Source organism: Denticeps clupeoides, chromosome 16, assembly GCF_900700375.1.
Source record: "Denticeps clupeoides chromosome 16, fDenClu1.1, whole genome shotgun sequence".
NCBI classification, from domain to species: domain Eukaryota; kingdom Metazoa; phylum Chordata; class Actinopteri; order Clupeiformes; family Denticipitidae; genus Denticeps; species Denticeps clupeoides.
Window position 1 is genome coordinate 17,605,593 of NC_041722.1, and position 12,895 is coordinate 17,618,487.

Below are 12,895 nucleotides of genomic sequence, written 5' to 3' on the forward strand. Positions count from 1 at the left end.
CCGCGAGAGGGTTTAAATACCCAGCGTTATTCAATGTCCAACTCACCAAAGAAAGTGCTTGCAAACATGCTGGGGGGCTTGGGCGAGGGGTAGGAAGGGGAGTCTCTGTTGAAGTCCTCAGAGTTTGGTGGGGGTGCGTACACCTGAAGGGCAACACAATCACAATATGACCTTTAACACTTAACACAGACACTCTTAAATACTTTCAAATTAGTCTTGGGTGAGTGAATCAATAATTAAGAAAAAAAATACGTGCATCTGTCTGCCATGACCGCTTGAGCGGCTCTGAAAGCCCAATCACTGAGCCCTGGAGCGACCAGAGATTTTATTTTCCCGAACGAGGGCTATGGAGCACAGCTGCAGCGATGCCCGTCCGAAAAACAAGAAACAATCAGAAGGGAGGCAAGGCCAAGCGTCCGTGGAAAAAAAAAAAAAGAAAATCAAGCCCCTTTCACTCCCTTCCACCCTTCACCTGCGCTATCAATTCCCCGTCCCAGAGCCCGAATCGGCCAAAAATGCCCAATGTTTTTCTGGCAGGAGATTTTTTCCATTGCGTCCACTCTCTCTGCCCGTGAGAAGGTTTAGAGGTTTCCAGAAACTGTTGAGTGTTCGTCATTGGGAATTAAACTGAGGACAAAACAGATCAGCCACGCACACACACACACACACACACACACACACACTCGACATGAGACGCCACACCCCGGTCGGCTTATCCAGGTGCTGTAGGCCCATGTGCCGTGCTGAGGCAGCAGAACGGGGCCATGTGATTGGCTGAATGCCTGCTAGGCCACGACACCCTGTGCGGCTGGGTGTGGCGCGGCTGTCCCGCACATGTGACCACGGAGGAGGGGGGCGGCGGCCGCGACACACCCCCAGCCACGGCACGTTAGGGCGGCACAGGGGAGCAGGTTTTGTCTGCGGCTCATGGGCAGCATATGGCAGAGGATAATGCTAATGGACCCCTTTAGCCCTCGGCTAACCAGTCGACCCGTTAATAAGCCATTCAAACACCGGGAGCCCTCGCTCCACAAGCCTCTGAGGGATCGGGGGCCCGGGGGGCAGGGAGGGGTTTAATGCGCCTCTGTTTCCTTTAACGAGGACATTAATTAAGTGGCCGTCACTCACGGAGCCCTTGGCCCAGATCAGGCAACCCACAGCCCTTTGAAGGTCTACCCAAATGCTGTAAATTCTGCACACGTTTAAAGAATAAAAAAAAAAAAAAACTATTCATCAAGACGCCTGGAGTCTACGGGCGAAGAGTGACCACAGCGCAAGTTCATTTGTGAGTTTTAATTACCAACGAGTGTGGAACCGTTTTTTTTTTTTTTTCTTTCTTTTTGTGGAATTAGAGGTTAAAAATGTCAAATAAAAAGTCACAGTGCAACTATCTTCACTATAATTCTGCTGCGTGTTCACATGCATTCATTTCACAAAACCCAGAAGAGGCTAAAAAGCGCCTAAAAATTTGGAAATGGTCATTTTCTTTATGTGGCTGCATTAAAGTTAAACCTTGGACTCGACATTAATTTCAGATAATGGATTTGAAAGACAGTAACAATATAGCGTGTATGATGGGTTAGCTTTGTGCCCCTTTTCACCATATTCTCACCACTATTTGAGACGCACTAGTGTGAATGAGTGAATGATGGGAAATGCGAAAAGCATCAGACCAAGCTGCCAAATCTAACACACTCATCATGGGGGAATGGACAAATATCGTGTGGCGGCGCAGCACAGCCCCAATCGGTCTTGATGGGACATGTTGGACATTCAGGCCAGCTTCTCTTCAAAAACATCAGAACCGCCCCCTGTGCCAGTATCAGGGCGACTTTTCCCCAACAAAACAATCTTCAAAGGGCACCAGCCGGCTGTGATGATAACTTCAGACTTTACACGTGCCCCTCTAAAACCCTGCCAAGTCTTGTTCCTAATTTTCTGGACGCTTCCTCGCACGTAAACAGGAGAAGCAACATCAGCACCTTGGACAAAACAGGCCCCGCCCCTTCAAACGTGAATAAATTTGCTGAGACTGGAGGAAAGGATGTTATAAAAAAAAAAAAAAAAAAAAAAAAAGTCAGTCAAAGACATTCAGGAGACCATGTGCCGCAAGGAGTGGCCATTAACCCACCCAGACCTGTTCAACACTGTCTCATCGTATGCATTCTGTCACTAGGACGACTTATATCCAGTATAAGCCTTATAACAAATACAGGGCGTCTTTCCTGGTGGGTTCACCAGCATCTCTGGAACCCGGTCCACGCCAGCCACATGCTCTCAATTTCCCCGCTCTGCCCAGCTGCAACACAAGCCTGGAAATACTTAATTTAAAAAAAAAAAAAAAAAAAAAAAAAAGATCAAAGTAGCCCTTTGTGGTGCAAGAACAAAGAGACGTGACGTAACGGGCAGAAGCAGAACCGGCTCTGGTCTGAGCGCTCTGACCTCAAAACAGAACAGCCTTCGCCGGCGAGCCCAGCCTTCGCCGTCTCCGGGCCGGCGGGCGTTTGATGTGTGCCGCTAGTGCCAGTGTTCTACCAGTTACGGGTTAATTGAATAGAGGTCCTGGTGAGCAGATGGAAGACGTCTCTCCTTTCTCCTGAAGACCCCAGAACTGCTTATCTTCTCCCTTCTCAAGTCTTCAGTGAGCAGAAGCGGCGGAACACAGCTGCGGTGCATCCGCAACCGGAGCACGGACTCCAGTGTAAACAAACACACAGTCAACTTTATCAAGTTTTTCAGAAGACCAAAAAAAAAATACTAAAAAAAAAAATCAAAGGGCACGTAACGAGGGCTCCAGGAATCCCGCCGGACTGCCCGCGGGGGCCCGGAATGCTGCCGTGATTAAAAGCAGATGGAATAACAGCAACGCCGCCGCTCCCGGCCCAGTCCGCAAACAGGAAAAGCGGGACCTCCACGGCCCCCCCCCACCCACGCTCCCAGCCTCCCGCTCCTCTTCACTTCGCACGAGTCCCCCGCGCCGAGCACCGGCGGCCGACGTTCACCAGAGCCCCCGCGGTCACATAATCATAAATAAAAACTCACGTTTCAACCCAAACCTCAGACACAAACTTAACTTTTATTTAAAAAAAAAAAATATATATATATATTGAAATGAATTTAACAATGTAAATAATGTTGCTAATAATCCTAATATTATTGCTATAACAACAACAACAATAATATTAATAATAAGAATAATTTAAGCAGCTGGAAGCTGAGAAATAAAATGCGGCGCTCACCGATTTTCCGTTGTAGTAGTACATTAAGGAGTTGCTGCCCATCCCAGGCACCGGGTAAGTGCAGTACATGATTAGTGGCGGTGGTGGCGGCGGTGCGGAGTCACAGCGAATGTCCCGTATCGGAGCGCGGCGGCAGGAACGCACGATCCTCTCTCCCGCTACGCATGCATCCGACCGCTTCGGACCCAAACTAATTCCTTCAGTCGCGGCCGACACACATGGATCTACTCAGAGCAAACTTATGCAAAGCAGGGAGGTACCAACGCGTCGCGGACGGAGGGGTGGACCAGAGGAGAGGACGAGGAGGAGGGGCATCAACCCCTCCCCTGGCTGAGCGACGAGAGGGTGGGGGAGGGACGGAGGCTGGGGCCAAACGGAGGGGAGGGACAGAAAAAAAAAAAACACACACAAGTGGATTTAACGATAACATTAAAACAGAGAGACGGACAGACAGACAGAGGGACTGAGACTCAAGGCACTAGAAATAAAACCCAGTCAGATGATAATTTTAATGAACTCCAATTAAAAGTGAATGGGGAAAAAAAAAAAAAAAAAAAAAAAAACAGCGTACAGGCTCTTATCCCCAATTGATTCTCTGCTCACACGCTGCGCTTCTTCAGAAAAAAAAAAAAAAAAAACCTTCAGGACGTAAGAACTTAAATGAGCAGATAACAAAATTATTTCACTTCACATGTACAGAATCTCTTGTGTACGGTATGATGGATTTCTGGATTATATTACAGACTTTCTCACCACATTAACTTTTTGTGAGATGCACCACTAGTACGTTGCGTGAGACACGTCCCAACATGGGCATGTGAGTGTGAACGAGACGTTCGCGCCGTCGTCCCACTGTAAACACTGAGTGGCTGGACCTGGCCACGTCCAAAACAGTCACTTCAACACAACACCCCCCCAGTGTCAGAGTAAAATAAAAAAAAAATCTAGACCTAAAATAGACAGAGTGAATAAAATTGACAGGGTGAGCAGAGAATAAAAGAGTGAGGACTGTCCCTTTTTTTTTTTTTTTTATAAAAAACCAAAAACAATACAGTAATAAATATATTAAATAAAAGCAATGTTTACTATATAAAAAGTCCTAGTTCCACAGGCCGTCACAAGAACAGTGCAGAAATATCAACGCATCCCCCACTTGCTTCATCGGCTGCCCTTCTCCGCAAGAATCGAATATATCGTCACCGTCCGTGGTTGTGCTCCCCTCTATAATTACTCACCCAACTTATTCCGACCATTTCTACGACCTTCTGTGCTGCTGCCCCGCCCTGAACGTCCACTGACGGTCCTTTCCAAAAGGACTTCTTCTTAGTCTAACTTTTTAACATTGACAGCAGGTACCTTGTGTCCCTTTAGGACTTACAGTGTTTGGTTTTTGTCCTGTAAACTTGGATTTTTGTGTCCAATGTGAAAATAAAATCTATATAAATCTGCCTGTGTTACGATAGCCGTGACCTGCAGTCCACTCCAGGCTTTCATGTCCGCCACCGCGAGCTTCCTGGACGAACCCGGTAATAAGAAATAAAAGCGCGGCGCTCCCCTCCTCCACCAGTGAAGTGCGTGCCAGCGCGCTCCCCCTCTAATTCTGTTATTATTTGTTCCCTTCTTTTCTTCTGCGCCGCCCTTTTAAATTCTTCCAAGGCACTGAACCTACAAGCTGGTACCGTTTTTAAATCTGTAGCCGTTTCAAGTCGATGCTTTAAGGACGACTGCCACGATAGAGGCTCGTTTGAAGGGCCCAGAAACCGAGTCCAGATAAAGCGGAGAAGAAATGGAAATTGAAAAGGGGGCCGGCTGAGGGACAGAGGAGATACGCTCAACACACGTAAAGCAAAATCGCACACAAAGGCTAATGTGTTCAAAGTTAATTCAATAACGCAAAGCTCGGCTACGGCTTTAATTTAAAGACGTGGCGTTCGCACAGAAACTTTGCGGCCGCTTTCTTCTTTGCGCTCGCCTTTTTTCCGATTCATTAAAAGGCAGCCTTCTCCACAGGCCACGCCCTCTTCAGAATGCGCCCACCTCTGAGGCACCGTGCCGCAGTAAAAATAGCGCGGCGTTGACCCCCCCCCACTGGAACCCGGACGCGGCCAGAGACGGGAGAACTGGGTTGAGATTAAGAGAAGGCCTCCTCAGACAGGATCAGGTCGCACTTTTTCAGGTCCCACCTTGCCACGGTCGCGCTGCTAATCACGGAGCAGCTGCTTCTTCCCTGGCGCGCCCGTGTTTGGGTGCCGATGGGAGGTGTTGCAAATCCCCTCATTCACACACACACACACACACACACACACACACGTCATTTCATTCACGGAGGCCTGCCTACCCTTGAATGCATGTCATCAGTGTCATTTGGCAAGTATATAATTTGCACTAACGGGTTAAATAAAAACCATCGGGAGTCATTAGTGGGCAATAATTGCTGTCCACTGACCACAAATAAAATTGATATATATATTTCACGTTAGGCAAGATTTCTTTAGGATTATAGCCGATGGCTCACGAATACCAGAAAGCCGGACTCAATCAAATCACAGCAGGAATACAGAAATGTCTTCTTCACGACATTCTGAATCTTTACACTAGTCCTTCCCATATGACCTGGTGTTCTGCTTTGTTTAAAAATTATTAACAACTATCACACGGTTCATTTAACAGCGCTTGAGTTGGGGAGATTTACGCTTTTAACTCTCGTGCGCAGCTACAGCTTACAGCTAAACCCCCCACCACGGTTTTGTCTCATCCCAAATCCCCCACTTCCTCCTCCCTGGACCGGAGGGTAAAGCCCCTCCACTTAGTTTGCGAAGCATTCTGGGAGGTCACGTATTGTCTGTAGACGGCCTGCCAAACGTGCGGGCGGGCCAATGGTCCCACAATCCAATCAAGTGGACCTGCGAGGCCTGTTGCCCAGTGACCCGGGCGCTACCCGCTACGCCACACCTGCCGTCTGACCTACAACTGTTGCTGCGGCTCGCGCACGGATTCGCTAAAGGCCTGGTGACACGCCGCCGGGCGGCTCAGACGACCTCGATATAGCAGCTGACGTCTTAATCAGCGGTGATGGTTGACAGAGGCCTGAAATGAAACACACACACACACACACGGCGAAGGATTTACGATCTGCCTAACGACTTTGATGCATGCGTTCATTCCTGCCCTCTGTTCCCTTGATGTTCCCAGATGAAAGTGGGGGGGGGGCCGCACGTGGCCCCGTTATCTCCGCCTCTCGTCGTGGGCATCAGATAAGCGGCCAGGACCCCCGCGAAACGTCTCAGCTCCAGACCAGAAGAGTCTAACCAGAGCCGGCAATCTAATCAGCAGCCGTCCCCAGACCACCGTTCAGGCACGGGGGACCGCCGAAGACCCCGCGCGCTGCCCTCTGGTGGCTGCAGGGTGACCTGCTGACCTGGAAAGCCTCCAATCGCCTAAAGACAACTTTTCATTTTTTTTTTCTCCCAGAAACTGGGAAATCTGCCTTCAGCTGAATTACAACATACATCATTGAAGCACCCCATGCCTAGTTTTACTATGAACACACCGGCCTGGAGCCCGAAAGTGTTAAATTAATGCACGGTGAAGGCTGCGCCCCAAACAGAACAAGAATCGAGAGCCGAGAACAAAGAACCGAGGCAACATGAAAGGGCCACATCAAAACTGGGCGATTATTGGCACTCCCGTGCGGCTTTCGCTGGGTTTTCATTTCCTGCCGCGGAACGCCGGTCTCCAGCGGCCCTCTCTCACACAGGTCCCGACCCCGCATTAGATGCCCGGCTTCAAAGCGGAGCCACACGAGGGGCCGTGCTGCGTCTGCAGGCCCGGCAGCTGCCTGTAGGGGGCTGTCTAGTCAAAATCTGGACGAGGAGACGAGGCTCTCTCTCACGGTTCTCCTCTGTCTGTCATTCGCCAGGAGACAACACACACCCTTGCAAGCAAAAAAAAGAACTATTCCTCTTCCTTTCCCTGCTCAAGACAAGTCTAAGAAACAAGGGTGTCTGAATGGTCTGTCAAAGGGAAATGACAATCTTTTTTGCCAAACTCCCTAAAGGGAGTAGGCTCCGTCCCCCCGGTTCTATGTCCCCCTCCCTCCTCCTCCTCCACCCTACGAGCTCCGCAGTCGGGGAGGAAAATGTCAGCAAGCCTGACAGCAAGCCTCTGGAAAGGGTTAGATACACAGGGCCAGCCGGCCCCTGCCTCCCAGTCACACGGCTCCTCGGGTCTCGGCACTGTCACATGGGGGTCCTTCACGCAGGTGCCCACACAGCTGCCCAACAGCGTCCCCGAGCGGCGCCGTGCAGAACAGCAGCGACGAAAGAAGATGTCGCCCGTCGCGTGTGGTACCACGGGCAAGACAAAGCTCGGGGTCACGGGCGGAGCTCACTTCACGGCGCAGCTCAAACCAAAAGTGCGCTACATGGGGTCGGGAGGGGAGGTGGGATGTACGTGAATGAAACGGGTTTATCGCCAGCTGCCTCTCCCCGATAGGCTTTCCATTTTAAAATACGGGCTAAGCACTTAAATGCGCGGTGGATGCGAGCGCCATAAATATTTACATTCGTGCGTAAACTCGGCACATCCCTCGGCGGGCGCGTTTCTTAAACAGACCTCCGCTCAAATGCAAATGGACACACTATATTTAGTTGTTGTTGAAAAGGTGGGGTGGGGGGTGGGGGTGGGGTCTGCGCGGTAAGGAATTAAATAAATAAGCCGGCGCTCCCTGCTGCGGGAATAATGGCGGGGAGCGCCGGATTCATTTTGTTTATCAAGCAGGTATTCAAGGCCCCCGGTGAAGCCGGACTGCTTACGCAAGCAGAAAGCTTTCACGGCGTCTGCAGCTGCTCTGCCCAGCGTTCAGGTAACGCCGAAGCCCCCCGCCACAGTTGCCCTCGGTAACCAGGTGTGCCTACACCCCCCCCCACACACACATACTTTTAAATCTCAGAGCCATCATACTACTTCAGAGCAGTGCTCATCTCACAGCTATTAATCAACACACGCTTACCACCTACTTACCTAGTAATAACATAGTAATAACGTAATAATGACTACATGTGTAACAAATCTATTATAATTGTACACTATGAATACATAGGTTTGCTCCTGGAAATAAAATACAAAATATGAAAAATGAATAAGTTTATCTTTTGTAAACTTGCATTTCAAAGAACTAGCATGAGCATCGTTCTCATTTTAACTGATCACACACACTCAGTCACAATTGAGATGAAACCAAACCCATGTGAGAATACACTCTTGTTTAAGAGACAGGAGTGATGAAAGATAGCAGGAAACTGTGATGACAGAAGAAAGAAGAGAACAGATGGAAGGCAGTGAAAGTGAAGTGAAAAGATTAGTGGAAGATAAGATAGAGAGTGAGGTCAAGAGAACATGAAAGAAGGAGATGAGCAGTAAGACGGAAAGGAGACCTGATAGGATAGGAGGAGAGAAAATGAGCAGAAGGCCCCTGCCTGCCCCTTAAACGCCACCACTGGCCCTTAACATGGATGGAGGGAAGGAGAGTGGAAGAAAGATGGAGACGTGGAGGAAAAGAAATGGAGGAGGAGTGAAGTGAAGGTGTAGATGAGAAAGGAGGGAAGTGGGGGAGTAGAGAGTTGATGAGGAGGAGGAGGAGTGGAGTAGAGATGTTGATGAGGAGGAGGAGTGGAGTAGAGATGTAGATGAGGAGGAGGAGGAGGAGGAGTGGAAGTAGAGAATGTTGATGAGGGGGGGGGAGGTAGAGTGGAAGTAGATATTGGATGAAGGAGGAGGAGTCTGTGGAGTAGAGATGTAGATGAGGAAGGGAGTGAAGTGGAGTAGAGATGATCAGATGCGGAGGATGGAGTGGAGTAGAGAATTGAGATGAGGAAGAAGGAGGGGTGTGAGTAGAGATGGTAGATGTAGGAGGAGGAGGAGGGGGGAGTAGAATGTTGAGGAGGAGGGAGTGAGTGGAGATAGAGATGGTTGTATGAGGAGGTAAGGGTGGAGTAGAGATTAGATGATGGAGGAGTGAATAGAGGATGGGATTGATGAGAAGTAGGAGTGGGAAGTAGAGATAGGAGTAGTGAGGAGGAGGAGGTAGATGGAGTAGGGCGGAGGCGTGGCGTCGCGCTGGCGCTGCGGCGGCGTGGCGTCGCGCTGTCGCTGCGGCAGGCGGCGTGGCGTCGCGCTGTCGCTGCGGCGGCGGCGTGGCGTCGCGCTGTCGCTGCGGCGCCGGCGGGGTGGCGTCGCGCTGTCGCTGCGGCGGCGGCGGCGGCGTCGCGCTTTGCTGCGGCGCGGCGTGGCGTCGCGCTGTTGCTGCGGCGGCGGCGTGGCGTCGCGCTGTCGCTGCGGCGGCGGCGTGCCGTCGCGCTGGCGCTGCGGCGCCGGCGGCGTGGCGTCGCGCTGTCGCTGCGGCGGCGGCGGCGGCGGCGTGGCGTCGCGCTGTTGCTGCGCGGCGGCGGCGTGGCGTCGCGCTGTCGCTCGCGGCGGCGTGGCGTCGCGCTGTCGCTGCGGCGGCGGCGTGGCGTCGCGCTGTCGCTGCGGCGGCGGCGTGGCGTCGCTGTCTCTGCTGCGCCGGCGGCGGCGTGGCGTCGCGCTGTCGCTGCTGCGCGGCGTGGCGTCGCGCTGGCGCTGCGGCGCCGGCGCGTGGCGTCGCGCTGTCGCCGCCGCGGCGCCGGCGGCGGCGTGGCGTGCGCTGCCGCTGCGGCGGCCCCGGTGCCGTCCGCTGTCGCTGCGGCGGCGCGTGCCGTCGCGCTGGGGCTGCGGCGGCGGCCGGCGTCGCGCTGTCGCTGCGCGGCGGCGTGGCGTCGCGCTGTCGCTGCGGCGGCCCCGCTGCCGTCGCTGTCGCTGCGGCGGCGGCGTGCCGTCGCGCTGGCGCTGCGGCGGCGGCGTGCCGTCGCGCTGGCGCTGTATGACTTGCGGCGGCGGTGCGTTGTGGCGTCGCGCTGTTCGACTGCGGGCGGCGGCTGGCGTGGCGTCGCGCTGTCGCCCGCCGGCGGCCCGCTGGCCGTTAGCGCTGTCGCTGCGGCGGCTGCGTGCCGTCGACGCTGGCTCCTGCGGACGGCGGGCGCGGCGTAGCGACTGGCGCTGCGGCAGGCGGCCGCGCGTCGCCGCTGCGGCTGAGGCGGCGTTGTGGCGTCGCGCTGGCGCTGCGGCGAGTGTTGGAGTCAGCGCTGGCGCTGCTGGCGGTTGTGGCGTCGAGATGGAGACTGCCGGAGGATGGGGGGGGGGAGGAGGCAGGACGTCCGCTGAGTTATGGTCAGGCAACCTGCGGCCATGTGTTTAAGCACCGACCAATAACAGCCAACCGTCCATTTACCCCAACAAAGCCCGTTCTCCTCCACCAGCACCCCCCCCCCACTCCTCTCCTCTCACTTTCTCTCCTTTATTCCCTCCATTCCCGACACACCAGCATTCAAACACAAATTCAGCAGCCCGCGCCGCAGCAGACGCTCGTTTCGCCCGGGAGAAGAGCCCCTCGCCACGACGGTACAGGGGGCGGGACCTCGGTAATCTGCAATGAACCAGTTGCACCGCGGGTCCCGTGCCCGGCTCAGAAGTGGAAGTGAAAGCTTAATGGGGGCTTTAGCGCCGCGCCGGCGCCTGACTGGCTGACGCGCGCATATTAACGAGCCGCAGGCCGGGGCGGAGGCAGTGCGGGCGCGGCGCTCCCCCTGCATCCTAATGCTGCTCCGCCGGGATTACCCGCGCATAGGGAAATCTCGGCCATTCTCCGCTATTAATCTCCGCCTGTCCTCCTGTTCGGCTACATAATGACTAATTAAACATCAAAAGAGCAGAGCCGGGGATGGGCTGTGACAGCTCAGGCCCGGCTACGCTGCTCCCGCGAGACGGCTGAGGAGGCCGCGGCGTGACAGGGTAGCCCGGCAAATCAATCAAACACACACACACACACACACACACACACACACCTACACTCACAACTCAAGATCATAAAACAACAGAGCTTATTAGCGAGGCAGCGGCGCTGTCAGCGCGTCTCACACACAGGCAGCTAATCGCACTGGTGCCAACGCACAGGACGACGTTGAAGGGAAGACAAAGTAAAATCCAAGCAAAGACATTAACTGTGTGTGTGTGTGTGTGTACATGCTACACGTATCTTGTGACTCTACTTGAGAACACAGAAGTCCAGAACTCTGTGTGAGTGTTTATGAGGGAGACAATGAGTGTGACCGTGTGTGTGTACGTGTGATAATGTATAACAGAGTGCGTGTGTGTGTGTGTGTGTGTGTGTGTGTGTGTGTGTGTGTTTCAGCCTCTATTTATACATCAGAGTGAAGGCGGGTGGATGAAGTGATGCCGCACTCACAGACGACGGCAGGCCGGGAGGGACCTTGCGTACTTTCTTTGTTTGCTGGGGATCTGAGGAGAGATGAAACAGCAGTGAGCAACGAGGAGACAGAAAATCTACAGCGGGATCTACAGGGACGGCGGTGGCGAAGGGTTTATGGGTTAAGCATTTCGGCTCAGATACGAGTAGGAGGGATTAGAGAAAATAAAAAATGGGTCAATCGTGGTTTATTTGTTTTGGGAGGCAGAGGCTTCCATTGATCAACTTGAACAAGGCTAATCTATAGACAAATGACTAAAATTTATATAAAATCCGATACATTAAAGGCCCATGACATGAAAATTTCACTCCATTTAACATTAATACGAGTGGCGGCTCAGACAGTCGGATCTGGAATTTGTCCCCTTCTGACATCAGAGGGAAAAGGTTGCCTCCTCTTTGCCATGCTTTGTCCGGCCAGAGAATTTCCCACCGTTCCCTAAATAATTTGCGTGAAAAAACACTGTGTTAATTACATTTTTTCTGGAAAAACGCCGACACGACTTCCTGTCTGCAGCAAACATTGTGGTTGGTGAATGGTGCTGATGATGTCATTCCCACGAATGCCCCTCAACTTCTATAGGCCGATCTCCTGCTCGTCCAGACCTCTCTCTTCATTAGCATTTAAAGCTACAGACACCGAAACGCCGCGTCCTGGGGAATCTCATCGTGGGACTGGATCAAAGTGGCTGTAATTCTGCACCACGGCTGAATTTCGGAAAGAGACTTCAGATGCAGTATTAGGGGAGCAACTAAGATTGATATAAAAACATAAGAAATTTGTCATGTCAAGGGACCTTTAATACCGCACATATTTCAAATATCTGACATATCCCTTATTTCTCAATTTAGGAAGTCATAGAACATTATAAAACAGTCAATAAATTAATTGGCTGAAAAATGCAGATCATCTAATCAGCAGCTCATCATGTTGATGAAGGTGAAATGGAATTTAAAGTAACTGCAAAATAAATTCTGTATAAAAAAAAAAAAAAAGCAGTGGTGATAACTGCACGAAAGTGTGTGTGTTTGAGCGTGTGCATGCTTACACACCCAGAGCAGCCGTATCCTGCAGGGAGCGCCGGCGAGGGTTGGAGCCGATGAAGGAGTAGAACGGAGCGGGACTCTTCCCTGACGCGGTGACCGGTCCAGGACTCGCCATGCTCACCTCTGACCGCAGGCCCGTCTGGAACAGAACATCAGACAGAAATTTGACACGTGTGTGTGTGTGTGTGTGTGTGTGTGTGTGCCTTCTCTGTAAAAATAAAAAATACAAGGGACAACAGTTCAAACCCCCCTAATGATTTATTAATCA

General features: G+C 52.3%; 1 protein-coding gene across 13 annotated transcripts in view; it reads right to left on the reverse strand.

Moving 5' to 3' along the window:
- The window catches only part of tcf12 (transcription factor 12), a 73,947-nt gene that overhangs the window by 15,318 nt on the left and 45,734 nt on the right, over positions 1–12,895 (reverse strand). For 11 of the 13 annotated variants that reach the window (XM_028956080.1, XM_028956078.1, XM_028956085.1 and 8 more), the window contains 3 exons: positions 12,634–12,766; positions 11,560–11,612; positions 47–143 (listed from right to left, as the gene is read on the reverse strand). In XM_028956080.1, the coding sequence (XP_028811913.1) occupies positions 47–143; positions 11,560–11,612; positions 12,634–12,766 (283 nt within the window). Of the gene's footprint in view, positions 1–46; positions 144–3,239; positions 3,491–11,559; positions 11,613–12,633; positions 12,767–12,895 lie in introns of those variants that run through there. The other 2 variants (XM_028956087.1, XM_028956088.1) reach the window with 2 other exon arrangements.